Source organism: Rhinolophus sinicus, chromosome 12 (genome assembly GCF_057876585.1).
Source record: "Rhinolophus sinicus isolate RSI-liver-muscle chromosome 12, RSI-T2T, whole genome shotgun sequence".
NCBI lineage: Eukaryota > Metazoa > Chordata > Mammalia > Chiroptera > Rhinolophidae > Rhinolophus > Rhinolophus sinicus.
The window spans coordinates 57,018,113-57,045,028 of NC_142512.1; the positions used below are offsets into that span (position 1 = coordinate 57,018,113).

The 26,916-nt window shown below is 60.1% G+C and overlaps 3 protein-coding genes across 5 annotated transcripts; all 3 read right to left on the reverse strand.

Moving 5' to 3' along the window:
- MCRIP1 (MAPK regulated corepressor interacting protein 1) lies at positions 1 to 7,509 on the reverse strand. 2 transcript variants are annotated; one of them, XM_074319558.2, is made up of 5 exons: positions 7,438 to 7,509; positions 2,003 to 2,058; positions 1,786 to 1,904; positions 1,058 to 1,159; positions 1 to 872 (listed from the first exon to the last, which is right to left on the reverse strand). In XM_074319558.2, exons 2-5 carry the CDS (start codon positions 2,008 to 2,010, stop codon positions 808 to 810), a joined length of 294 nt encoding a protein of 97 aa, XP_074175659.1. In that variant the 5' UTR covers positions 2,011 to 2,058; positions 7,438 to 7,509; the 3' UTR covers positions 1 to 807. The 2 variants fall into 2 exon arrangements, with proteins under 2 accessions (XP_074175659.1, XP_019591276.1); XM_019735717.3 differs by lacking the exon at positions 7,438 to 7,509 and adding an exon at positions 6,753 to 6,838.
- A 149-nt stretch (positions 7,510 to 7,658) lies between these two features.
- PPP1R27 (protein phosphatase 1 regulatory subunit 27) lies at positions 7,659 to 9,000 on the reverse strand. Its single transcript, XM_019735484.3, has 3 exons — positions 8,668 to 9,000; positions 8,432 to 8,582; positions 7,659 to 8,124 (listed from the first exon to the last, which is right to left on the reverse strand). Exons 1-3 carry the CDS (start codon positions 8,855 to 8,857, stop codon positions 8,001 to 8,003), a joined length of 465 nt encoding a protein of 154 aa, XP_019591043.1. The 5' UTR covers positions 8,858 to 9,000; the 3' UTR covers positions 7,659 to 8,000.
- A 4,388-nt stretch (positions 9,001 to 13,388) lies between these two features.
- On the reverse strand, positions 13,389 to 23,901 carry P4HB (prolyl 4-hydroxylase subunit beta). 2 transcript variants are annotated; one of them, XM_019735704.2, is made up of 11 exons: positions 23,362 to 23,901; positions 22,036 to 22,242; positions 20,522 to 20,655; positions 20,239 to 20,376; positions 16,574 to 16,678; positions 16,283 to 16,408; positions 15,891 to 16,091; positions 15,472 to 15,592; positions 15,184 to 15,365; positions 14,997 to 15,083; positions 13,389 to 14,242 (listed from the first exon to the last, which is right to left on the reverse strand). In XM_019735704.2, the coding sequence occupies exons 1-11, from the start codon at positions 23,786 to 23,788 to the stop codon at positions 14,162 to 14,164; spliced, it is 1,809 nt and encodes a 602-aa protein (XP_019591263.2). In that variant the 5' UTR covers positions 23,789 to 23,901; the 3' UTR covers positions 13,389 to 14,161. The 2 variants fall into 2 exon arrangements, with proteins under 2 accessions (XP_019591263.2, XP_074176819.1); XM_074320718.1 differs by having other exon boundaries at positions 14,895 to 15,083; positions 23,362 to 23,572.
- Between the last annotated feature and the right edge of the window lie 3,015 nt (positions 23,902 to 26,916).

The window sequence follows — 26,916 nt, forward strand, 5'->3', positions numbered from 1 at the left end:
TGCAGTGCCGCCCGCCTTTATTCACTGGTCCTCAGGCTCACCGCAGACCCTTGTGGAGAGCACAGGAAGAAAAGGGGGCCCTGCTGACGTCCCAGCACACTGAACAGAGCCAGGACCCACCAGGCAACCTCTAAGCCCAGCCCAACGGGGCTGCTGTGGCCACAGGGCCGCAGACACCAGGGGCCAGGCCTGGTCGCCCAGGATCCTGAGAGGGGCGTGTGGTGTCCCAGGCCCAGAGAGCTCGTGCCATCCGGAAGCTGACGCAGGGAGGGAGGGGCCAGGCTGGACAGTGGTGGGGACTATTCCCTCCCTAGTGTGTCCAAAGCAGCAGTAATGGCAGAACCGCGCTGCCTGTGGGTGGAGCTGCCCTCGTCCTGCCTCCTGGCCACCCCGGGGACAAACACAGCACTAGGAGACAAGAAAGGCCCCTGGCCTCCATCCTGATCCTGAGGTGGCCGGGGTGGGGCAGTAGAGGTGATGGAGGGGAGCAGAGTCAGGGTCAAGCCCCTGGGCAGGGCAGGCGGGGCGGGGAGGGGGGGGGGGAAGCTCCAGAGACACAGATAGGCCCCAGAGAGCCCCGGGAATGATAGGGCCCAGACCCTCTCAGCGACAGGCGCAGCTAGAGACTGGCCAGATGAAAGGAGGGGACTCGGGGAGGAGGGGCAGGCCCTGGCCATCAATCACGCCTCCTGGTCCTGGGGTTTGCGGCCCACTGGAAGCATGGCCCCCTGCCCCGCCCCAACCCCAGGAGAGGAGGCCAACATCAGGCCGCACGGATCTCCCCGAGGCCAGGGGAGGGGCCCAGCTTTAGGACTTCTTGGCGTCCTGCGTGTTCCGGCGCTTCAGGTCACTCAGGTCGATGGGCTTGAAGGCTGTGGGGGCCAGAACAGTCAGCGGTGGGCACCCAACAGGCAGCTTCCCGCCCCCATCTCGCCCCGCCCTCTGTCAGCCCTGGGACCCGCCCACCCTGCTGGGCTGTCTCCCCAGCAGGAAACAGGAAGTCAGGGGCCCTTCCCGCCCCCAGCCCCGCCACCCCCCACGCACCCCTCCCACTCACTCTTCAGGCTGGGGTTAGGGACCTTCTCCACGTACTCCTCCACCAGGCCCCGCTCGCTGCCCGCCACCTGGCTCCGCAAGTCCCGCTCCACGCCCTGCCAGGCTGCAGGAAGGAGGGGCCGGTCAGAGCCCGCCCACCGCGCGGAGCCCCAGCCAGGAGAGCATCCTTTCCCCCTCCCCTCAATGTCCTCTCAGACCCTCCCCAGCCCCATCCATCTCCCACTTCACAGCACTTGACCCCCAGACCAGCCAGCTCTCGACCTGAAGTTGTCCCCAGCATAGCCCAACTCCCTAACGCCCTCGGGGAGCCCTGCGGACCACGCCCCCACCGGTACTGACCAGGGCTGTGGCCAGAGGCACATGTACCCACTGGGGTACGCAGCTCCTCCTCCCAGTGGCCCCTGCCTTTCCTGCCTCCTCCATCCCCCACCTCCCAGCACACAGCCACCCACTTCTGGGACACTCCTGGGTTCCCCCCGGAGTGCACCATCTGTCTTCCATGGCAATCCCCCTCCCTCCAAGAAACCCAACCAGCTCCAAATGCTGCCCCTTCTGGGGTGCTGCCCAGTAGAAATAGCACAGTGTGGACCACCCTGTTACCAGAACCTGTCTTCACCAGACAGGGTCCCTGTGTCACCCCAGCGCCTGGGCCCTGAGGGCTGGGGAGAGTGAGGCGCAGCTCCCACCCTGGACAGGCAGGAGGGGGGCTGCGGGGGGCGCCCAGCGAACCTTCGTAAATGAAGCGCACATTCTCCTCATGGGCCGGGGTGAAGATCTCGCTGCTGTTGGGTGGGGAGCGGGGGCTACTGTTCCTCTTGCCGTTGTAGACGACCCTGGAGACCGGGGAACTGTGGGGAGGCAGCATGTGAGGAGAGGCTGGGGGCAGAGGGGGGACTCCACACCCCTCGACCCAGGGGCAGAGGACACTCCACCACCTAAGACCCACCTGGTCATCGCTGGGGCGTCTGGTCCTCGTGCTCCGCTGCCAGATCCCCTCGGCCTCTGAAAGGGAAAGCCCCAAAGGAGGACAGAGTGTCACCTCTCCAGAGGGGCTGCAGAGAGGGGAGGGGCGTGGGGCATCTGCCTCTTCCCCATAAGCTGAGGACAAACTGCTGTGGCTGGCCAGAGGCTCAGCTGCTGGGAGCCACGGACGGGCCCATGACAAGCACAGCTGCAGCCCCTTCCCCAGTCAGGGGGTACGAGATGAGTCGCGGTTTGGATCTGCGAAAAAGGGCTGCAGTCCTCCTGGTAAACCCTAACTGCCCTCACGGCCTGCAGGCCCTGGCCTGTTGTTTCCACTGAGCCTCAGTTTCCTGTCTGTAAAATGGGAACATGCTTCCTAGTGGTGAGGAACCCAGCAGGGGAATGGAACTGGCCCACTTCTGGGTCCGGAGGCTGGGTAGTGAGCCAATGCCGTCTGTCAGCCAGCAGGGCCGGAGGGCTGGGGAAGGGTGTGAGCCCAGAGGAAGCTGGTGGGCCTGACCCAGTGACTGAGACCCTGGGGTACTGCCTGTTTGTACCCTCTTTGCCCAGGGGATTTTACAGCACTGGGTGGGCTCACCTCTAAACTCACCAGCCGGACAGTGCCCCCTCTCTGCTCTCTGGCTGAGGACACACACCACAGGGTAAGGGAACCAGCTGCACAGGTTCAGTCCCAGGCCTGGCCTTGCCCCAAAGCAGGGCAATCCCAGGTGCTGGGAGTGGGGGGAGGGCACCCTGGGAGGGGCCTGGAGCACAAGAGCCTCCCCCACCAGCCCTGGAGCCCAGGGGCCCCAGACTGCCCAGAGCAAGAGTAGCAGCCCCTCCCAGAGGGCGAGGATGGGCGTGGGTTCTCAGGTTTGCTCAGCGGTCACATAAATGACTTGGTATTTAAACACCTGTACAGATAAACAGAAGCCCACAGGCTGAAGCAAGAACAACAACAAAGAAAACAATCAGCCTCCTGGAGGCCTGTGGAGTCTGGGCCCTCACAAAGTGACTTCTTTCGTGGACACGGGGATCTCTAGCCCATGGTTCTCCTGCCCGTGGCCAGAGCACCTGAGGGCGCCCTGGGAACACTCTCGCCGCACAGGGCTGTGGGCAGTGGGCCGAGGTCGGGAAGCTCCAATCACACAACAGGATGGGGTGTCAGGAAGCCCGACCCCCTCCTGCCTGCCCTCGGCCCTCCTGTGGTCTAGCCTCTTCCACCTGGCAACCACTTCTTCAGGGCACCTGCCTCCCCAGCCGCGCCCACCCCTGGGGCCTTTCTTCCCAGTGCAGCCTTCACGGGCCCTGCGCCTTCCACCTGGGGTCCCTGCTCGGCCTCTCAGGCCTCACCCAGGTGTCTGCCCCCTCAGGGCCCTCGTCGTCCTGCCTGCACAGGCCACACGGGTTCTCTGGGCGCCTGCCTGCTCCCCTCACCTCTGCAGTCCCGAGGCCTGGCTGGGCTGGACCAGAGCAGCTAGCCTGCAGGGGGCTGGGCCCTTGAGCTGAACCCCAGGTCCCTGGAGCCTTTGGTCTCTAGGGTGGGGACCCACCCCATGCCACCCCCACTGGCTGGGCTTCCTGACCAGACCAGGAGCTTGTTGAGGTCCCACCAGTTTCCAGACCCAGGGTACTTGTCACCAAGCACCCTCCTGCACGCACACACGCACGCACGTCCTACTTCGTTCAGTTCACATGTGTCTGGTCAGAGTGCACTGGGAAGACCTCTGCCAGGCGCCAGACACTCAGCAGGTTCTCATATCCTCGGGACAAGTAAATGACATTTTCAAAAGGAGCCTTCGTCTGCCTCCTCACAGGTAGGGGGGTCAAACCCCACCGGGCCTGACGTGAACGGCCTGTGTCCTACCAACTAGCCTTCCGAGACGTGGGGCACCTGAGTCTCCCCACTTCCCCTCTAGCTCAGCCTCCCTCCCCAGGTCCTTCTCACTAAGACCTTTCGCTGGCTCAGTCCTGCCGAGACCCTGCTACTGGCAGGGCTCAGGGTCACTGAGGTGTCTCCTGGATGCACCCGCAGCTTCCCGAGAGGCCAGGGGCCTGCTGCTCGCTTGCCCTCCGTACCTCCTGGGGCTCCTCCAAGGAGCTGGGCCCCCAAAGGAAATTTCCATTAAATACCAAATAAACATGCACACCCTATGACAGCCATTCCGGTCCATCTAGGGGCGCAGCTGGAGTCAAGTAAGGTGACCACTGAACAAGTGTGACAAAATCTCCACCCACCTCAGCAAGGACAGTGTCAGTGGAGCAAGGGGAGAAAGTGGGACAGTCCCCAGACTGGCCCTCCACAGCGTGGCGCTCGGCACCCGCTGACAGCAGAGTGTTTGGCTGGGCAGACAGACACCTGAGCAGCTTCCGCCAGGGGAGGGCGCTGAGCAGGGCCACTGAAGAGGAAGATATGGAGGGGCCAGGTGACAAGGGGCTGGGGAGAACGGCACAGGCCTACGGAAGCGCGGGGGCACCTGAGAAGACCCACCAGGCCACTGAGGGCTCCGCTGAGGTCAGAGACTGAAGGCTGTCAGGACAGAGACCTGCTGCTCAGCAGCTCAGGTCAAGGTGGGGGTGGGAGAGGGTGTGGCCCAGGGAGAGGGCAGCTCGGACGCCTGGCATCAGAGAAGGTACCGGGCCTTCACGCGCCTGGGCCACACGAGACAAGAGCGGGCGAGGGCACGTCACTTCTCAAACCATCTGCCTCGGCTGGTCTGTTTTCCCTCTCTCTCTCACAACGGTTATCGGGCACCTCACATCTGCAGCGCTTGCGCTCACAACCTCACCACGCGTACTGTGTGCCGTCAACTCTAAGAGACTTGTTCCAGGCGCTAATGGCTTTGCAGTTGGACTGCATCTGCGACCGCTAGCATGTCCAAGCTTGACGGCATTTTGCCATTAATGCACGGGACACGAGGTGCTCCGATCACTGGCATCTCAGATCTGATGATAGGACAGTCTCCCCTCAGCCCACAGGCCCCACCATCGGCAAGCCCAGCGGCCTCCCTGCCAGAGCCTGCCCACGTGCTCTTCATTACTTCTGCCCATTCCCAGCCACCACTGGTGTGGGGACCACCACTCATGTGGGGACAGCCTCCAGCATGGTCTTCCCTCACCCCTGGGCATGCCGGTGCCAGCGTGCTCTTCCCAACACCCCCTCCCCAAGTCACTCCCCACCCAGACACCACCCAGCCCTCTATTTCCATCAAGCCCTCAGTCTGGCCCCAATCTATTTCATCAAGTATCATCAGCTGCTGGGCCCCCAGATCCCCCAAACACAGTCTTTGCCACAGAGCCACCTCTGCCTGCTGCCATCACCACAGAGAACCACATACTGCCCCTGCTGTGCTCTGCAGGCCTTGACTGTTGTCCACAGCGGCCTAACTCACAGCACCTGGTGGGTGGCATGCTGGGCACACAGCAGGCTCCAGAACCACTGTGCTGCCCCCAGGCAAGTCCCTTCCCTTTCTGGGCCCTGGTGTCCTCATCTGAGCCACAGCAGCCGCCAAAGGTGCTAAGTCCTCCCGCTCAACAGGGACCCATCCACAGCCACCGGAAGCCACTGCCTCAAATGAAATCTCCATGGCTCCTTATACGTGACAACAGACAGGGCGATCACAGACAGAGCACACCGTCCAATGGCACTTGTGACAGTGAAAGGGAAGCTGTTGGTTACGAAGCGTGACCCAGGACAGTTCTGGGCAAACCAAAGGGAGCCAGGCCCCTCAGAAGGAGGCGGGGCCCAGGCCAGTACAGGGCGCTGTGGAAAGGCTGCAGCGTCTCCAGCCACGGCAAACCGCTGCCCAAGGCTACTTGCAGGCTCCACTGCACTGGGCGCTTTACAGATTCAGCTCCCATCCCACATGGGGCCAGGAAGGTGTCTGACCCCATCTCAGAGGCTCGGCAGTTGAAGCAGCCTGCCACCCAGCACAGTGGGGTCTGGACCCCAACCTCTGGGCCTCCAGGGCCGCGCCCAGACAGCTCAGCTGGCCTGAGTGCCCCAGAGCCCACCTCTGCCCTTGCCTGCCGCTGCCCCCAGCAGGTTCCTGGATGCCCTGACATCAGTGCCAGCACATGGAGGGGCCCTTCCTGATGGGGCCACGCAGTACCTTGTTCTTTCACGGGAACCAAGGGCTCAAGATCTCCGGAGGAGAGGCAAGGCCTGGGGAGCCGAAGCCCAGCCTCTGGCCCCCCAGTCTCATACTTCCCCCCCACACACAGGACAGGAGAAGATACTGTGTTGCCCAGTAAAGTGACAATGGCTATTCCAGAGTTAGAATCCACGACACAATTGCTGGTTGTTCTGTGTTCTTTTGGAATTTCTGCGACTCAAATTTTCTTCGATTCCACTTTCCTGTCACAGTCTGTGTGGGCCGGGAACAGCCTAGTTCCAGCCACTGAGGCATCTAGAAAATCCAAGCAGTGCCAGCAGGATACTGCTGAACTAGATGCCACGCAGGGCTGGCAGTCCCGGAAGACCCTCAGGCAAAGCCTGAGCACTGCACCACCTCACCCACCTTCCTGGTGACCACAGCAGCTCCCCTTCCCAGCAGCAGACCTGAGCGCGTGCACACCCCTCCGCCTGCCACGTCACCTGGAAATCCCGGCATCCCTTCAACTCACCCCAAATCAAGCCCAGTCCTTGAGGAATCGGAGCCCGTCCCCTCCTCCCATCCCCACCCCTCTCTCAGCACTGTCCACCCAGAGGTGGGCTCCTGCTCCTCACAGACCTCTCTCGGGGTTCCGTTCAAGCTGTCCTCTGTCCGAAACTATGGCGCTCATCCTTGGGGGTCCAGCTGAAAGACCTTCTCTTGCAAGTCTCCCCGGGGACAGGACGGGGGACACGACGTTTGCACGTGCCTACGACCTGAAGCTTTTTACGACCCGGGCTGCTCGGGTCATTTTAAGTATGAACCTGTGGATCCCACGCCGTCCAGCCCTGAGCTCCCTCCCGCGGTGGCACCGTCTCCGCCGCACGCCTGGGCAGCCCGCACGGCGGGGTCAGGCCCTGCGAGCCCCTCCCCGCCGAGCGCAGCGCAGGCCTCGCCGGACCCCTTCCCGCCGGCTCCGAGCACCGGAGGGCCGGGCGTCCGGGAGAGGCGGGGTGACCGGGGGGGAACGCTGCGGAGGGACCCGGCCGGCTGCACTGCAAGGACCCGGGCGCAGCCTCAGGGACAGTCCCGTGTAAGTGGGGACAGCAGGACACCTGTCGACCTCGGCAGCGGCAGCTTCCGAGCCCGGGAGGCCGGGCCCCGGCGGTCGCTTCCCGCGCCCCTCCTCCGCACCGCCGCGCGGCCGGCGCCCCCAGCAGGCGCGGGCCGGGGCGTCCGCGACCCCGCCCGGGGCCCTCCCCTCGCGGCCGCCGCGCCAGGGCGGGTCCCTGTCGCTCCCGCTCCGCCCCCGCGGCCGACTCACCTCGCCGCTCAGCCGCCGCCGCCGCCTCCGCCTCCGCCTCCGCCAGCTGGGGCCCGGCCGGAAATGACGCAACGCCGCGCAGGCGCGGGAGCCGCCGGGTCACGTGACGGTCGGCGCGCTGCGCGTCGGGGCCGGGCCGGCGGGGTCGCGGGTGGAGGGTCGGGGTCCCTGCGGTCCGAGGCCGCAGAGGCGGCTGCCGCGGGACTCCGGCGCCTTGCTCCAGCGCTGCCACCCCGGCCCCCAGCCCCGCGTGGACGGCGCGGCCCGCTGGCCACCGGAAGCGGCCGGAGCCGGGGGACTGGGATGGGCTGGTCCCCACTAATCAGGCCACCACCACGGGCTTGGGCATCACGTTTATTGAAAAAGTAAAAAGTGTCACAATAAAAAATTCACCTGGAGAAAAAGCCAGGCCAGAGGTGTGGGGCGGGGGTCGTGCCCAGGGGCGGGGTCTTGGCCAGCCTGGCCGGCTCTGGCCCCGCCAGCGGGCACGTCCTGGCACTTGGGGGAGGTAGGCGCTGGACTTTCTCAGGGAGGATGAGAGTCCTGGGAGGGCAGGGCTGGGCTCAGTCCATCCTGGTCCCTTTGAAGAGCTCCACCAGGTCCTTGAAGTCTGGGTCAATCAGGTCAGAGGGCAGGTCGCCATCGTCGTTGGCTGCGTCTCTGTCTGCCCCCAGGGAGATGAGGTACCTGGGGTGCAAAGGGCAGCCCTGGTTGCAGTGGAGAGATGGCCTGGAGGATGCTCCCCCCACCCCAGAGCCGTGGGCTGGAGCCCTGAGGTCCACCTGTTTTTCCTTTTTTCAGTAGGGTGAGGGGGAAGAAACCTGACCTTTCAGAAACTATGGTGACTTTCCAGTTTGCTCTAGAGAGGGCAACAGGACAGCAAGGAGATTCCAGGAGCCCTTAGGGTTCTGAGCTACACCACCAGGGCCAGCTGCATCCTGGAGGCCACTTGAGGCCGGAGGGGTTGGGATAAGGCTGCTGGCTTCACCCTCACCTGGCTATGTCGGGATACCCGTCGCTGCAGGCGATGTGCAGGGGCGTCCAGCCTGTCTCATCGCGCTGGTGGATGTCAGCCCCATACTTGACCAGCAGCTTCACGCACTCCAGGTTTCCAGAGAGCACGGCTTCATGCAGGGCCGCCAGGCCTGGACGGGGCAGGGCAGGAGGGGTCAAGGAGGAGCCCTTCCCCTACCACCCCACAGACCCTGGGCTGGCCCTGCAGTCACTCACCTGAGGGGTGGATGGTATCCAGGGCCACTTTGCGAGCCCGGATGAAACGACCCACCTGCACTAGGTCGCCCTGACGGATGTGGTCCAGGAACAGGACATCGTTGGGGAAGTGCACGCTGCGCTCAGCCAGCAGACGACGGCGCCGCTGCCGTGGGCTGAAGCGGGAATAGGGGACAGTTCTGCTGGGCATCCCAAGGGCTGTGATGTGGGCCGCCCGGTGGGAACCCCACTGCTCAAGAGAGGAAGGTGCCCAGCCCTGATCAGACACGTGTGCAGGCTCCCCGAGCTGAGGACGGGCTTCCAGCACAGCTCCCTCTGGCAAGGGCACCTCCCACTTATATAGGCCCGCAGAGCTATATAAAGCTGCGTGGTCATGCTCGCACCGCGAGGGGCTGAAACCGAACCGCCCTCCGCCCCGTGTCCAGATCATGTTTGCTGGCTCGTCTTTCAGTACACCTGTCGCTGTGCCCGGCCAAAAGGGTCAGATCCTTCCTGGCTCTCGCAACCAGCCCTGCCACTGGACCTAGAAGGTGCCTTGCAGAGGGCACTAGAAGGGCAGGGCCTACCTATATGGAAAGCACACAGGTACTGAGGACACAGCGGCCCCAGCGGCTCCCCCAGTCCTGGAGCTCTGGGAGAAGGCATGGTGTGCCATGAGGATGGCTGCCTCTACCTCCCCGAAAGCTAGGGCCGTTCACATCTCAGGAGGCACAGGGTCCTGACAGAGCTGAGCAAGGCCCAGGCCTACCCATCTTCCTCCCTGTCACTTCTCGCCTTCCATTATGGCTTGCATCATGCTCGTGGGCCTTGATGGCACTGCCCTCCTGCCTGGGAACCTCCCAGGTTGGAATTTGAATGCCTCAGCTACACAGGCCATCCCGCTCTGCCTATCAGGAACTCACAATGGTCTGTTCCCCTCCATCCCAAACTTGTTCCTGCCCCCACACATTTCTCCTGGTTCCAGGCTCCTGCCACTTAATGGACATGTGCTTACACTTCAAGTGGCATTAGTCTGCGCTCCAAGAACAGGCCATCACGTCGCGGGTGGCATGTGCCTTCTGTACCTGGCCCAGTACAGACTTACCTGTGGGAGCGCAGCCAGTGGAATTTAAGAAGACATGCCAGCACGCCGGGCCACTGCCACCTGCATTCACTGCAGCAGCCAAGGCCTGGGTGCGGCAGAGGAACCAGGGGACAAGATGTAAGCACGGGACATACACAGGAGCTGAGCTGGGCCAGGAGCGCACCTGTGGGGGCAAGGCAGCCCCACTGCACCTGAAGTTGGTTGTGTTGGTTTGCTAGGGCTGCCGTAACAAGGTGTCAGTCAGACTGGGGCCCTGAAACAACAGAACTTCATTCTCTCCGGGTTCTGGAGGCCAGAGTTCCAGGTGTCGGCAGGGTCGGTTCCTTCTGAGGGAGGGTCTCTCCCAAGCCCCTCTCTGGTTGGCTGCCATTGGTGCTCTCTGCTTGCAGATAGTTCAGCCCATGTCTGCCTTCATATTCACAGGCCTGCTTCCTAAGTGTGGGTCTATGTCCAAATCCCCCTTTTCATAAGGACAACAGTCAATGGATTGGGGCCACCCTACCCCAGTATGATCTCTTAAATGATTACGTCTGCAAGGACCCCATTTCCACATAAGGCCCCATTCTGAGGTCCTGGGGTTAGGGCCGCACATATGAAAACTGGGAGAACGCAGTTCAAACCCTAACACTGACAAGAATCCCTCAGTAGTCACTGAAGGCCTGACAGAGAACAGAACCAAGACTCGCCAGCATTCTTCACAGAGGTGGGGCAGGCAGCTGGGTCACCTTTGCATCACCAAGCTGGTCTGGGGCCAACACAATCAAATCAAGTGTGTTTGACACCCTCTAGGTGCAAAGCCATGGGCCCAGTGCTGTGGACAAACAGGGCATGTCTACCATGGCCTCCCAGCCCTGCCTCAGTGGCCACAGCCCAGGCACCCCGCCAGCCCTGCAGGCCTCAGGGTTCCTGCACTTCAGGGCTCAGAGACCGAGCTGGGCGGTCTGAACTCCTGGCCACTGGGGAGGAGTCAGGTACCCTTTCTTTTGGCTTATTTACACAAAGCCCAGAGACTAAAAGTTCTACCCTGCAGAGGAGACAGAACTTTCCTTTGATGTGAAGATTACCTTTTCTGATGTTATGGAAAGTTCTCTCTGCCCTCCCCACTCAGATGAGGATCAGATGAAAGGACGCTGGATGACGCTGCACCAGCAGCATGACCCTCCCCTAGAGTGACCAGGCCTCGGGCTGGCAAGAGACAGGCTGGGGCAAGCCCATCGTGGCTTCAAGGGGACCCTCTGGTCCACCTGCTAACGGCAAGATGAGAGCCGGCGGGGTTGGGGGGGTTCTGTTAGGATCAGAGAAGGGACTGGGGCCCAAAGCCTCCCCCGTCACTACAGACTCCCTGAAAGGCACTTCTGTGCTTTTTATTCCAGGGAGGACACGGGACCGGGGACACGACCTGCAGAATGGCACCTTGGAGTGCTTTGGCCGAGAGCAGTGTAACCCGCCACCATTGTCACAGGGTGCTTGTCACACAGCCACATCAGAAGCAAGCCTGTATTCAGGGAGTTCTGTCCCTGGTCCTTCTCAGCCCAAGTGAATTTATGAAGTGATCTGGTTTGCATGATTTTAAGTTTCTGCCATCTAGAGGACTAAAACAAAAACATGTACTACAGAAAGCTCACTTTGAAAAGTTCAAGGGGCACACCCAGCGGTGCTCCGCCTCCAACAGGAAACACCCATGGGGGGCCTAGAGGCACTGCAGGGCCCTCCCTCCTTGCAGGCACAGGCTCTGGGCCCAGGGGCCTGGGGGCGTGTTGCACAGGCCCAGCGCCTCCAGGCCAGCGGCTTCCAACCACCTGGAGGGAGGGAAGGAGGGAGGGAGGGAAGGGGGGGGACGAGGGAGGGAGGGAAGCGGGGAGGGAGAGATTAGGATGTCCCAGGCTGTTAAGCCTTAACTGCAGGACCCAGAGCCTGCAAAGTCTCTTGGCTAATCCACCAGCGCTGACAGGTCGTGGACTCCTCCCTGCAACCTCCCAGCCAACCCAGGCCCAGGAATGCGCTTATCACCTGCGCATTCTGCAAAAGGGGACAGGTATCCGTGACATCCCTTCCCAGGAGCACGTGATGGCAATGCTCTCACAGCTGTGCCCAGTCCCAGCCTTCTGTGCAGAGAGCCAGGCCCCCACAGCTGGTCTGCAGGGTCACTAGCCTGGTGGCACATTGCTGGGGCAGGGAGGGCAGGATCGGGCTCAGCTCACCCCTTGTCTCTGTGACTCCTGACAGCCCTGGAACACACACAAACCCTGGAACAGACTTGCTGGAGCAGCCCCGGCACACACACACCCAGAACCAGGGAAGGATGCTGGCCATGGGCAGCTGTCCGCTCGGCCACTGAGCTAGAGGAGCGATGCCCAGACGCCTGGGACCGTGGACAAGCCCCAGCCAGGTGAGGCCTGCCCAGAGCTCTGACACCGGGTACTCTCCGCACACCGGCTGCACACCACCTGCCCTGGTCAGACAGGAGCAGCCCTGGGGTTGGTGAGGACCCAGATGGCAGGCTGACCAGACCACAGTGAGGAGGACAGGGTGGGTACATGGCCTCCTGCTGGGAGCGTGACTCTGGTCTTAAGGGAGATGACACCCCCACCTTCCCGTGGGCTGTGACCACTGAGAGAACCATGTTCCCAGCAAGTGCCATGGTCACGTCTTCTGGCCATGCCGCTGGCACCTGGAAGCTCCAGCAACCGTGAGCTTCAGAACTGGGGGCCCAGACACTGGAAACACGTGTGCCTCCCACTCCGAAGAGCAAGTTGGAGGTGAAGGCTCAATGGGACGCATGGAGTGACAAGTAGGGCTCCACAGTGCTCTGTCCTAGGCCTCCTAAGGTGGACAGCGTGTCCACTGGAGGTCAGCATGTCCACGTCACGGGCAGCCCTCCTGCCTGACCGGCCACTGCAGACGCATAGCTGGTCCCCTCACAGTGCTGTCCCAGCCCCATCGCCCCTGCAAGGCTCCCCTCCCGCCCTCAGAGGGACCCATAGGCACTGCAGGCACAAGAGGTACCCCAATCCAGGCTCAGAAGTGCCATCAGCCCCGTACCGCAGCCAGGCTAACAAGTCTGCAGAAAAATCCATCTCGTACTTTTCTCTATGCCAACTACAAGCTGAGGTTCGAGTCAAATTAATTTTAAAAACTTAGTGACTCGCTGTTTTAAGACCGGATCCTTTTCATATGAATGTTTGGTGACAGGCATAGCAACGTGTCGTCTTACCCGTCCCTGAAGCTGGAGGGTTTGTTCCCATCAGACCCACAGTGGTTGCTGGCCTGGGTGGGAAGGGTCCATCCCCATTACACAGGACGCCAGCTGACCTCTGGCTGGGGTTGGCTCCACTTATCAGTGTCCTGATACGGAACTCGAGCAAGATCCACGTTGTGACAACCAGATGCCCCGGGAGGGTAATGCCAGCCACACCCGTTACTGGTTAGCCAGGTAAGCCACGTCACTGAGCAGGGCCAGGCAGCACCCTGACCCTCCACCTGGTGACCCAAGCCCTGTGTGCTTCATGCTCACACCCTACTCTGAGAGGTGCCTGCACACGAGTGGCCCCACCAAAACCACCTTCTTTCCCAATTTGGAATGCCAGCCCCACTCCGGAGACTGCAGAGATCATAAAACAGATGTGAAGACAGGCAGTAGAATTTCAACTTTATTTGGCCAATGTGTTCAGTTCCAATTTCCAATGTGACAAATGCCTGAGGAACTGTCAACAATCGATGGGGTTCAAGTGTTCTGGGCGTCTCTGGCCTGGAGGTGAAGGGTCCTGGTTCTGCCCAGTATACGCCTCAGGCCACCCACAGGGCAAAGCAGTGAAGGGCCTGGCTGGGGAGGGGACCAGGCTGGCCCTGCTGCCCCTAGGACAGAGATCTGAAGTCTCCATTTCACCAAACAATGCGAGAGCCATGCTCAGTCACGGCAACACTAGCATGAGGTGAGAATGACCCGTCCAGTCTGGGTTGGTCCCTCTCCACGCAGGGGACACCAGTCTCCAGGGCGGCCTGGCCAAGGTGCACAGACACCCTGGCGTCCAAAAATGTCTAAAAATCCCACAGATGAAACTTGAAAAGTGACAGCATAAACCTAACAGGAAGGAGACAGTGCCAGCGTGAGATTCCCAAACATTTTAGCGAGCGCTCTGGACAAAACCTTGTACGAAAAAGTACATCACAATTAAAAAGAAACGGCCCCCAGGGTGGGCTGGCCTGGAGAGGGATCCCTTTCCAGAAACTGAAAAGTGGAAGGAAGAGACGGGTCTAAATCTATGTGTGTTAGAGTGAAGTGTTGCCTCGGAAGTTCCCTGTATTTCTGGTGGCCGCTCCTCCTCCGAGTGAGGGTCCCGGGCCCCGGAGCTGGGCTGCGGGGGAGCAGCCCTCCGAGGGCGAGGCGGGTGCCCAGGGCTGGCTGCGACATCACAGTTCGTCCTTCACAGCTTTCTGATCGTCATCGTCCTCCAGGTCAGGCTCTTCTGCTTCCTCTAGGTCTTCCAGATCCTGGGACGTGGGGAGGAAGAGGAGGACGTGAGAGCTCAAGGCCCCCCGAACGCCTCACACACAGGGACGGGCTGGCCACTCTGGTCTCTGTGTGCAGAAGCCTGGGTGCTGGTGCCCTCCCAGATGGATGGCAGCCAGGCTGTCAGCTGGGTGAGCGGCAGGGCAGCCCAGCATGGAGATGCAGCGAGGCCACCCCCTCCAGCTCTCAGGCTTTGTGGGGCCAGCGGCAGCACACGGACCATAGCCCACAGGCGGCCCGGGCCCTCCACAGTCCCAACCCCATCCGGCTGAGCAGCCAGAATGGGCTCCCTCAGCAGACCTGCCCCCACCCACTTCCCAAGGTTTCTGGATGGGCCCTGCCAGCCTGAACTGACCTGCCCTCTGCTCCCCAATGCAAATGTCCTGTTATCCAGGAGCCCCCACACTGCCACAGCCTCTGGGCCCCGGTGCACTTCTGACATGCCCTCTGCTCCCCCACAGCTGACACCAACAGGGCACCTCAGCAAAGGGGCGAGGGAAGGACGTTTGGGTCCCAGTGAGAAACCACATGGGGTGAGTCTGAGGTTTCATAAGTGAACGCTGGCACATGGAGACAATTCCAAAGAGAAGCACGCAGAAGTGCTGACGGGGAGAGCAATCCACATGCACGTACAAGGAGGGCTTTCCGGGAGCACACGTGCCTCCTGCATCAGTCCGTCGGCTGGGGTACAGGCTGTGGCCCGAGGCCAGCTGGGGTCGGACAACCAACACTTACGTCGTCGTCCCCTGCCCCGTCCTGGCCACCGCTCTCCAGAAACTTCTTAAAGCCGTCTAGCGTCCGCTCCCCGTTGTAGTCGATGACCTGTAGGGAGGAAGGGGGATGAGCAGGACCCTGGGGCGGTGCTCCCTCCCTGCAGAGGCGGGGCTTCCACAGTGGGTGCCCCACCCACCCAGAGACTCACCTTCCGGTCTGCGCCCGCCGGGAAGAACTTGAGCGTGGGGAAGCTGTGCACTTTGACGGCCTCCACCTCGTTAGCCGTGGAGTCCATCTTGGCGATGACAACATTGTCATGGTCCTTGTACATCTCTCCGAGCTTATCCCAAATGGGAGCCAACTGTTTGCAGTGGCCACACCACGGGGCATCTGGAAGGAGGCAGGCCTGAGGCTCGCTGGGCCAGGAAGCCATTCCCACCCGCCCTGACCCGAATCCCCTTGGGGAGCCCACAAGCCCAGATGGGGCTTCGCTTACAGAATTCCACAAAGACATTCTTTTTCTCATCAAAAGCCACCTCTTCAAAGTTCTTCCCGACCAGCACTTTGACAGGGTGCTTGTCCCAGTCTTCTGGCAGCTCCTGGCTCATCAGGTGGGGCTGGAGAGCAGGCAGAGGGTCAGGGGCACGGCCGCCAGGGGCCCCCAGCACCGTGTGGAGCTGCACAGCCACCCCTCGGCCGACTGCAAGACCCACGGAGCCTGAGGAGGGTCAAGCCCACGAAGCTGGTGGGGGCTGCTCCCTGCTCCCCACACAGTAGGGCCATTTCACACCGCCCGGGGGCCTGTCCCCAGGAGCCTATGCTCAGGGATGCAGCCAGGATGCAGCCACTCGAAGGCAGCAGAGCCACGAAGGCAGCAGAGCCACGCAGGCCCGCCCCGCCCCGCCCCGCGCACACCTTGATCTTGCCCTCCAGGAAGCGGCGGCAGAACTCCGTGATCTTGTCTGCTGTCAGCTCGTCCGACTCCGGCTTGTACTTGGTCATCTCCTCCTCCAGGGTGATGAGACGCACGGCCGGGCACTCCTCCTTCTTCAGGCCGAAGAACTCGAGGATGCGCTGGTTGTCGGCGTGGTCACTGTCGATGAAGATAAACAGGATCTTGGGGGAGAAAAGGCACGTTGAGCGGCACTAGGAAGGCAGCATGTTCAAGGTGACGTGTCTACTCTGGGCACTCAGCACAGGCACGGCCAGGCCATGTGCCAGCTGGGAGCGGAGGTGGACCCACTCAGCCCTCCCCAAGCCCCCCAGGACCCAGGACAGGCGGTAGCGGGGGCGGGGGCGCCGTGCACCTTGCCCTTAAAGCTCCCAGCGGCGCTCTTGAAGTTGCTCAGTTTGCCATCGTAGTCAGACACGCTCTTGGGCAGGAACAGCAGGATGTGAGTCTTGATCTCCCCTCCGAAAATCTTCGGGGCCGTCTGTTAGGAACAGGTTACTCGCCCTGAGCCACAAGCTAAATGATGCGTAGGTGTGCGCTCAATGGCCCCCCCGTCCCTGGACGCCCAGACAATGGAGACACCGACCAGGGGGCCCCAGGGCACCGCCCGCCCCGGCACAGGCCCAGCGGGACCCAACAGCCGGACCTGTTCGGTGAACTCGATGACCAGCGGCAGCTGATTGTGCTTGATGAAGTCCAGCAGCTTCTCTTTGGTCATCTCCCCCTCAAAGTCATTCCGGCCTTCGTCAAACTGCGGACAGAACAGAGAGAGCCCTGAGCGCCAAGCCCCCAGCGGGCCAGGCAGCCCCGCCTTCTCTGTGGGGTCCACAGCACTGGGGCAGACCAGACCACACATGCCTGTCCAGCAAACAAAGCCACATGGGGCCTGCAGGGACCAGTGTCCTTCCGAGTACCAGGCAACAGTCACGTCCCCAGGGAGAGAGCGTGGGCTCCCAGGAGCACAGGGCCCAGATCCTGCCCCACAGGGCTGTGGACCTACGTGTTCTTCAGTCACGAGCCCCACATCCCGGTGCCGGGAACCCTCCTCATCCCCAAGTCCCTAAAGCTGCAGGGCTCAGGGTGCGGGACACACCCCCGTGGGTGGTAGTGTGCTCAAGTGTGCAGGGTAGTTTGAGAGGGGTGGCACGTTTGACATTGCAGCAGACTGAAAGCAAAGAGGAGAGCCCTACTGTCTTCCGTTTAGGCGAGCACTAAAGGGACCAGGAGATACTACTCTTACCGCTAAAATGTCGTCTGTGAAAAATGAATTTTCACAAGAATTATTTGACAACATGTAATGGCTTTACTAGTGTTATTTTAGAATGAATAAGTTTTTAAAAAGTTTCTCAGCCTTTCTAACAAAACAAAAATTGACAGGTAGAACCCACACCAACAAGCTCTTTGGGCTGCCGACACGTGAGGATTTCAGAGGTCTTGGGGCACAAAGGTGGAGGCCAGAGGCCAATGGGGCCGGGCGCCTTCTGGCCAGGCTGCACAGACGCCACCTGCTGAGGTGGGGCCTGAGCCTTTGCCGGTGGGCACTCCAGGTGAGGCTGCTATCATTCCTGAGCTCTCAAATGAGAACTGGAGTGCAACTACTCACCTTTCTTTCTGGCCCATTCCCCAAACTAACTTTCAGGAGAGCAGGTGGCCACTCCCCGCTCCCACCCCACATCACATTAAGGCAGACTGAGGGTCGGGGCGGCAGATGGCTCAATTGGTTAGAGAGCGAGCTCTTAACAAGGTTGCCGGTTTGATTCCTGCATGGGATGGTGGGCTGTGCCCTCTGCAACTAAGATTGAACAACGGCAACTGGACTTGGAGCTGAGCTGTGCCCTCCACAACTAGACTGAAGGACGACTTGGAGATTATGGGCCCTGGAGAATCACTGTCCCCAATTAAAAAAAAAACAGACTGAAGGTCCGGCACCACAGCACAGGCCCCTAAGCCCCTCGGCCCCCCAGCCGAGCCTGAAACCTGCCCCATCTTCCCCACAGCGCACACATGGATAAAAAGGGAGAACAGCCAAGGCCAAGAGCACAGTGTTTAGAAAATGAGGAGCCAGCTGGGCAGCTCCATCAGGCACACAGCGGGCCAGGCCCCTCGCCCCATTACAGGCACACAGCCACCATCCACATGCCCCCTGCCCGAGCAGCCAGCATTGTCTGCCCAACCTCACGCTGGCCTGCCACTTTGTCGAGCCACAATCTTTTTGGTAATGTTGCCACATTACATTGTGTTCACCATCTACTTTGTTAAAAAGCAGCCAGCCAGCCCTCACTTAGCTGGTGACAACGGCAGGAGGCCCAGTGCCCTGGGCAGAGACCCTCGTCTGGCAGCGGAGGCAGCCCTGCCAGGCCCCAATAGCAACACCACAAAAAGGTTCAACATGGCAGGCGCTGGAGAGGCCACTCCAGCTTCCAGGAACAGGCAAGAAAATAAGAATAAGCGTCGAAACAAAGACACAGGATGCTCAGCTCTCAAACCCATGGTCCGACCTCGGTGACCAGTGCCCAGGACGGGACTGGGCTTCAGTGCCCTCCTTGTCGTCCTGCCCAGCATGCAGCGCTGGCCCCTCCGGGGGGCCTGCACGCCGGGGCCGTGGGGAAGTGGCTGGCTTGGCCAGGCTGCCCTGGAAAACCCGGCTCCCTTTGAGGAACTGGGCTGAACAGCTTGAAGGAAAAGGACAAGAAAGACTGAAAAAGAAAATGTGAGAAACTGAGTGTGACAGCTGAGAAAGTAGGGACGCCGGGCATGGCAGAAACCTGAGGGGCCCTGGGTCAGAGGCGTCTTCCTCTCGTCTGTGGGGCTCTGTGTCTGACTGCAGCTGATTCCCACTGACCCACAGCAGAGGCCGCTGGCTCAGCCAGGCTGCTGCCTGAGCAGACGAGAGCCACCGTGTGGATAGGAAGCGCTGCCTATTCACTGGCACCAGACCTGAGGGCTCTGCTGTGCCCGGCCTGAGTGGACACATGGAGATCGGCTGGCACCAGTCTTTGCAGAACAAGAAACGTGTGCTCTAACCTTCAAGGACCTGCGATTGGCTATGACAACGGGCACTCTCGATGTCGAGGGTGATGGGAAAGAATGGTGTGGACCAAAGCTTCAAAGGCCTGGGACACTGTCCATCTAGACCTCAGGACGAGACCCAGGCCTTTCTCTTCAACACCCACGCAGCTTCATGAACACTCATGGGTGTCCTCATCAGATGTTAATTACAATTTCTCGGACACCTTTGCAATGACAAGTGACTAATTCACTGATCGGTTCCCTTCAGGGAACATTGGACTTCTGCAGAGCAGCGAGCACATACAATGCTTTGAGTGCTATCAAGGAAGGGGCTACAGACGTACCCCAGCGACAAGGACACAGAAAGACAGCCACAGGGAGCCACCTCAGCACCCTGGCAATTCTGTTCTCCTCTGGAGCGCTGCTGGGGCCTCGCCCCGTCGATAGCCCCAGCAAAACGCTAGATACCAGGCAGTTACTCCACGAAGACGCCCGCTCCTCAGCTCACCATCACTGCAGCACACACACACACACACACACACACACACACACACACGGCCCCCAGTGAGGGGCTGATGCCTCACCAAGCACTGTCCTTCCTGAGAGCAGGACGGCATCCTGCCTGCCGGCTCCTCTCCCAGCCTCCTCTCCTCCTGTAGTCTGCACCGTGCTTTCTGGCCCCCCATCCAGGGATAGCCCAAGAACATGCATGCGTGGCCGGCCCCATCCCACGGCCTGGTGGCTGAGATGAAAGGCAAGCACCCCCATCACTGTTGGTAACGTGCCAACACGACTCCTGCTGTGTCCTCGCCAGCAGCCCCTTTATAAAGAGGAGGGACACCAAACGAGGGCCTGCAGGAGCTGTAGGAACGGGGCTTTGCCAGCAGTATGGGGACACGCACCCCAAGAAGTAACACTCTGGAGCCTGTTTGGGGTGAAGAGAAGTTTTGGAACCACATTGCACAACATAGTCAATGCAGCCAGAATGCTAGACTTGGAAACGGTTACAACAAATTGTTACATGTCTCATCAATTGTTTTTTTCCCCAAAAAAAGCTACCTCTCCAAAGCAGCTCTGCCCTCATAAAACAGCACCCAGGGCTATCAGAAGCCGAATGAAGGGCTGAAGGCCACCGAATGGCTCTGATAGCCTGACGTTGCAAAACGGGCCCTGATAAGTAAGGCTGGCGGTCCAGCGGTCAGGGCAAGGTTCTCCAGGTGTGGCAAGAAGGAAAGTGACACCACCCCACAGTGCGACACCTCGACGACCCCGGGCGAGCCGAGCGGCTGAGGGGCCACTCACCTTCTTAAAGAGGACAACCCCGTCCTTGTCCAGCTGGTACTTGGAGAACACATCACTGGTGGACGTCATTCCAAATGGTATGTCATCAGTGGCCTCTGCTGCCAGCAGGAACTGCTTGGCAGAGTCTGACTCCGCGTCCTGCAGAGAAGAGCCACAGGTGGCATACAGCTCACCACCCAGGAGCCCTGTCCGGATCAGCAGCAGGGCACACCACAGTGCCTGGGTCACAGGTACCTGTCCACCAATAGCTGGGCAGGACCCGAATGAACCCCGAAGCCTTTACCTTGAAGAAGCCGATGACCGTCACGTCGCTAGACTCCACCAAGGCCTCTGCAGCAGCCACGTCGGCCAGCGTGGTGGCAGCAGGGCCCGTGCGTTTCTTTAGCCAGTTCACAATGTCGTCAGCTTCTCTGCCAGCTGTACCCAAACACAGGCAGGGGCCACTTGAAACCAGGGCGCACCCTCCCTGCCCATCCCCGTCTAAGCTCTCTACCAAAGCCACCCCAAGACAGCCTCGTGCTACAGAAAGAGCACCTTGTCCATGCACCTGTCTGAATTCCAAGCTACAACGGCCTTTCTGTGTGGGGGAGACTGTGGTTGTGTTAAAGCAGGGGAAGGGCAGTGGTAACCTATCGGGGATAGGATGAAGAGTCCCTTTTCTCATCTAAGCCCTTTGTATTTCCTAAGTTTTCCTTGACGTTTGCATTCATTAAACACACACACTCCCCCCACAGTGGCCTCACACTAGGCTTTGTCTTAATCGGAGATGTGATAACACGAAAAAAGAAAAGCTAGTTAGTAAGTGGACCTCGGTGCCAGTGTTCCCAGTGAAAACAGGCCCAACTCTGCCCTTCCCCCCGTGCCCAGGCCGGTCAGCAGCCCTGGCCTCCGCACCACCTGGACTAGTAAGGCACCAGGTCAGCACGTGCGCGCCGCCCGAAGCAGAGAATGAATGAGCAGGAAGACACCCAGGCCTCTTGCTGCAGGTTGCGGACTCACCCCTCACAGAGTCTGACTGCCTGGGCCAATGTGGGACAGGCTGCTGAACCTCACGTTTAAAAGGATTCTGCCAAATACAGCAGAAAGCTGAGTCACTAGTCACAGGTGGAACTGAGAACAGTCTCACCTAAAGAACCTACGGCTTAGTGACAGGATCCTGGTAGCTTTGGACAAGGCACTTCCTGCTCCAAAAGTGAACACAAGTAAAAATGGGAATAATGAAAACAGCAGCCAAGCGAGAAGACCAAGGCTGCGATGTCAGAATTAACATGACAGGCTGCTCAAGCGGATTGTGACAGACGAGCCTCAGAACCGGTTTCAGACAAAAGACTCTCCTTTGGTCACAGGTACTGCCCGGGCTCCAAAGGGGCCCAGCCCCATGAAAGCAGCCTCGGCGTGAGCACATGGCTGCTGAGGGAGCTGGCCCGGAACTCAAGCTCTGCCATGACAGCTGTGTGACTCGGCTCTCAGCCTCGGCCCTTGCACGTGGAAGCCCTCAGCACTCAGCCTGGTGGCCAGCACAGCTGACAGCGGCCAGCGCATGTGGTGTCGCTGCTCAGTCTGAGGATAAGCTTCAGCCTGTTACCCACCCCCAGATGTCCCTCCCCATTTGAGAAGTTCTTCCGGAATGACAACTTTCCTCCCGTGACCCTCAGAGGCTGAACTAGACCGAGAACAAAGCCCAATGAATGGTTCCCCCCCACATGCCTCTAAAAATGGGCCTCCCCACCCATTATCCTCCAGGGGCTACAGGCAAACCCGTCTGCCGGCAGGTGGAGGGCAGAGCTGGAGTCGTACCTGTGTACTCTCTGGGGGAAGCTGTGTCTCCATTCTTGAAGAATTTGATGGTGGGGTAGCCACGGACGCCATACTGCTGGGCCAGGTCAGACTCCTCTGTGGCATCCACCTTTGCCAGTCTGATCTCCGAGCCTTCCGCCTTCAGTTTCCCAGCTGCTTTGGCATACTCAGGGGCCAGAGCCTTGCAGTGGCCACACCAAGGGGCATCTGAATAGGAAGGTGAGATGTTAGAAAGCAGCACTGGCCCCAGCTTCCCTCCCCTTCTCCTTGGGTGCTTTCCTTCCTGAAATGCTTATCTATTCTCCGAGATAACCCTCTGAACGCAAAGGCTGAGCTGATACCTTGGTACTCTTAGGCAATCTCAGGACGGGAGGGCACAAATCACAAAGCAGCACCACCTCCTACTGAGCTCTGTCACTACTCAGCACAGGAAGACAAGCTCTTTAATGATTAGCAACTTCCTATTACCTGCATGCAGGCCATCAGGGCCTTGTCCCTGGGACTTCACTTCAGGAATGCCGAGAAGAAGCTAATGCCACCACATTCAGATAGACCTAATCACAGGTGACACACATCTGTCCTGCACCTCATTAAAACTTGTTCTCTACACTGTGGGAACAAGACTATCTCTCACCAAGGTTAGCAGCTGCCTTGGGCCTAAGATTTCCAGCCCAGACGGTCAGGGCTTAAACACTCATAAACACAAAGCTTGGGATGCTGCTGGGCAACACTACTGCCAGGAGGCGGCTGTCCTGGGTTGAAGGTGGTGCAGGCAGAAGCAGGACGTTCTGGGGTGCAGTTAGGGGGCTGGCCCCTGGCCCCTTACTTTGTATTTATGGCAGCTCGTACAATGAACCCGGCTTTTCTAAGACTAACAGAGGGACCCTGCCATGTGGACATCAGGCAGAAAATCAGCCCTGGGTCTCAGCCCACAGTCACCCTAGGATGCAGCTGCCTCAGGAAGGGTGTCTCCAGGACGCCAGCAGCGCAGGGACACTGACAGCAAGTCTGTGGGCTGTTTCAGCCCAGGATGAGCCTCCCAAGGGGTTAGGAGTCAGCGTATCCACAGGTGGCCGGAACGCTGACAGCCCTGAGGACCCCAACCTGCTGCGGGGGTTTAGAGGAGGTAGGGTGGAAAGGGGAGCGCGGCCCTCTGTCCCCTAGGCCCCCTCAGTCCCCACTCTGCCCCCCAGCGCCCCCTCCGTCCCGCCCTGTTCTGAACGCGCCCCGATCCCTCCGTCCCCTGGACCCGCCCGCCCCCTGCGCCCCTCTGTCCCAGTCCCCGTCCCCACCCCGCGGTGGCGGCGAGGCCCAGGCAGCACTCACAGAACTCCACCAGTAGGTACTTATGAGCCGCCAGCGCCTCCTCGAAGTTGCCCTTGTGGAGCACCAGGACATGGTCCTCCTCTTCGGGGTCGGCGCCCGCGCGAGCCAGCGAGGCCAGGGCCAGACAGAGCAGAACGCGGCGTAGCATGTCGGATGCGGGCGCGGCGCGTCGATCGGCACCGCCGGACAGCGAGGCCTCGAGAGCGCGCGCAGTCCGCCCCGCCCTTATAAGCCCGGCCGCCGCGCGCGCGCCCGCCCGCGTCCACCCCTGATTGGCCGATGGACTCTGGGGCTCGCCTCCGCCGCCCTCGGATTGGATGTCCACACTAGCCCCGGCCCCCGATTCAGAATAGCTACAGAGGCCACCTTCGCCCTCTCCCGGGATTGGCCGAGGAGCTCGCGCTCGCGCTCTTCCCCAGCCTCTCATTGGCTTCCGGCGAAGAACTTTCTCTCCCTCGACTTGTAACTGGTGGCTTTCTCCCACACTTTCTGCGGGTCAGGAATGGCTGCCACCTTCGGAGGCCCGAGCTCTGCGGCTCCTGATTGGCCAAGAGATGCGCGCACCCCGCGCAATCCTTCGTCGAACGTGGCAATGGGGAGGAGTCCCCAGCCGAGGGGCGGAGCTGCGTCTGCGCCTCCGAAACCCCTCGTGTTGCATTCTGACTGGACCGCGTACCCGTAGCTGGCACCGCCCTCCCGGCTCGCGGGGCGGAATCTGGGCTGACGCAACTTCCGGCGCGCGTGAGGTGCGTGCCTCACCTCCCCGGGGGTCTGGGTTCCGGAGTAGAGGGCGGCTCGTGGGCAGGGGTGCTCCCAGCGGCAGCCGGTGGGTCGTTAAGGGCCCAGGAAGGATGCGATGGGACCGGGAAAGCTCGCGGGGAGGGCTGCGGAGCTGGTCCTGGGAACTGAGAGCCCCAGCCTTCAGCGCGGGAGCCTGCGCGGAGTGGGGCCGGGAAAGGGGAGGTTGGGCGGATCCACCTCAAGGTCCAGAAACGAGGAAACAGACCCAGGGCCCCACGCAGACGTTGCGTAAGGGCTGGAGCCGGCCGCGGGCCGGGAGGACGTCCGGTCACCCGCCCGAGCGAAAGGCCCCAGCGGCGACACTGGCCCTTCCCCTTGGTTGCCAGATCCCACGAAGCTGTGCGATGCTTCTCAGGCGCTGGGTAGCAGCCACGAAAGGATCCCCGGCCCCGCGCAGCTCCAGACCCGCTCTGTGCAACCGGTGGTCCCTAGCTGCCACCGCGGCTGCTGAGCGCTTGAAGTTTGGCTGGCGCTACTAAAACGGGCCCCGAGTGTAACACCCACCCGACTCAAAACTTAGAATACGGGCAAAAGAAAGTACGATGTTTTCACCTGTTCAGATGTTTGGGGCTAAAAACATTAAACACATTGGGTTAAGTACAAATAGTGAAGTTAATTTCACTTGGTTCTTTTTGAGTTTTTTTTTAACATGGCTCTTAGAAAATTTTAAATAACAAGTGTCTCCGGTGATTTCTGTGCTCTGGAGGGATCAGCTCCCTCTCACTGCTCAATGCCTCCCATAACCTCTGCCTTCCCCCAGCTGCCCTCCCCACCGGTACTTCAACACTCCTTTCTTCTGCGCCCCCCCTTCCTCTTCATTTGTATTCACTTCCTTATTTGAAATGGCACCACCACAGAATTGAAGACTCGTCAATTTAATAACTTGGCAGGGAACGGAAACACTCCCCATTAAATGTACACGTCGGCAAATGACATCCTGATTCCAGAAATGGTGAGACACAGAAAAAAGGTGCTTGTGTACTTTTCAGAGTGTGCATTTGTTAGTAGGTTGCTCTTGAAGGCATGTTTTCTCATCTTTCTTACAGGGGACTCCAACTAGAATATGAATACCTGAAGGTCATGACCAGGTTCTCCGTGTGCCTCCCTCACTTCCAGTAGAGCAAGGGTCAGTCAGAGGTGGTTGTACCTGCTGGGACACCTGTCTGCTTCACGGGGGTGACTTTACAGGAGCTGGGACTTGCTGCATAGAAAGGCTGCAAACGTGCCTCAGCAGGTGCCCACTTCCACCCCAACGCAGTGGGGCCCTGGCCTGGGTGCTCGCTCGTCATAACTGGGAATTGCAGATACAATCCCTTCTGCTCTCTGAGGACAGAGGGTTGCTTCATGTCTACTGCCCTAACCCCCACCGTTTATAGTTACCGTGACCCTGTTCTATAGACCATCATTTGGGACCTGAGACAAGGGACATTTGTACCACATCTAGACTTCAGAGGAGCTCATGAGCTGAGAGTTCAGATGCCTAAGTATTGGGGCTTGAGCTTTTTTGGCTGATGGGGACAGAGTGAAGGGATTTGTGACACATGCTGCTGATTAGTTTGTGATGGTTTGGAGGCAGTGTAGCCCCAGAGCACAGAGAATTTACAAAGGTGAGAACATGGGGACCAAGGGGAGAGCAGACCAGTTGGGGACCCAAGCTGCTGGCTGTGGTTGAGACTCACTCTGGTTGCGTCTGGGCCTCCATGGCCAGATGCTGAGGGCAGTTGTCACGCCCCGATGCAGACGACGACAACGACAAGCCACTGTTCTGCAGCCCAGGTGGCTACAGCCAAGTCATCATTCTGTGAAAAGCAGGGCTTGAGCTTGGAGGGATCACGGCATTTTGACGCCTTGGCTGTACTGATGTGCTTTCTCCTCAAGGCCGCTCTGCCCATCTTGAATTGACCTCGCTCACTGACTATGCGGAAGCAGCAAAGCTGGAGGGAGGCCTGGCTTGGGGTTGGCCTGAGATCCCGTCTCTCGGGTTGGTCAGAAGCTGGGTGAGGGAGATTGTAGGGGTGCATCCAGCCCCCCACAACACAGGCCGGGGTCACTGAACACCTCTGCAACATCAGCCCTCGGGGAGGGCTGATGTTCACCCCTGTGCCCCGGCCCTGATTTGGAGTTTCCCTTGGAGGTCAGGGCCGCCTGCCCTTTTGGCTTCGACATCTGGACCCACACAACTGTTTCAGGACGTCGTCCAGGAGTCTCTCATGCTCAGAGAAGGTGCCCATTAAGCATCGGTTGAGCTACTGATTAAATGTTTTGATAAATACTATTTTCAAAAATAGAGTCCTCAGAGGCGGCGGCTGGATAGCTCAGTTGGTTAGAGCGCAGTGCTCTTAACAAGGTTGCTGGTTCGATCCCCACATGGGCCATTTGAGTTGCGCCCTCCACAACTAGATTGAAACAACTACTTTACTTGGAGCTGATGGGTCCTGGAAAAACACAAATAGATAAGGTTTAAAAAAAAAAGAGTCCCCAGAATAAAACAGCTCCCTTCCCACCTGGATTGGAGGTGTTGAGGGGTGAACAGCAAGCTTGTGGACCCCTGGGAAGTGCTCATGTGGCCGCTGAAGGCCAACTCCTGACTGCAGGTCCCCACTGCCAAGCAGCAGTGGGGCTAGGGGATGGAGGGCTGTGCCATGGGCCACGCAGCCAACATGTGGGCGAGCTTGGGAACAGGCGACAGCTGGACTGGGACACAGGCGCAGTAGTGAGTGTGGCCCCAGTGGCCAGACATGGACCCTGACAACG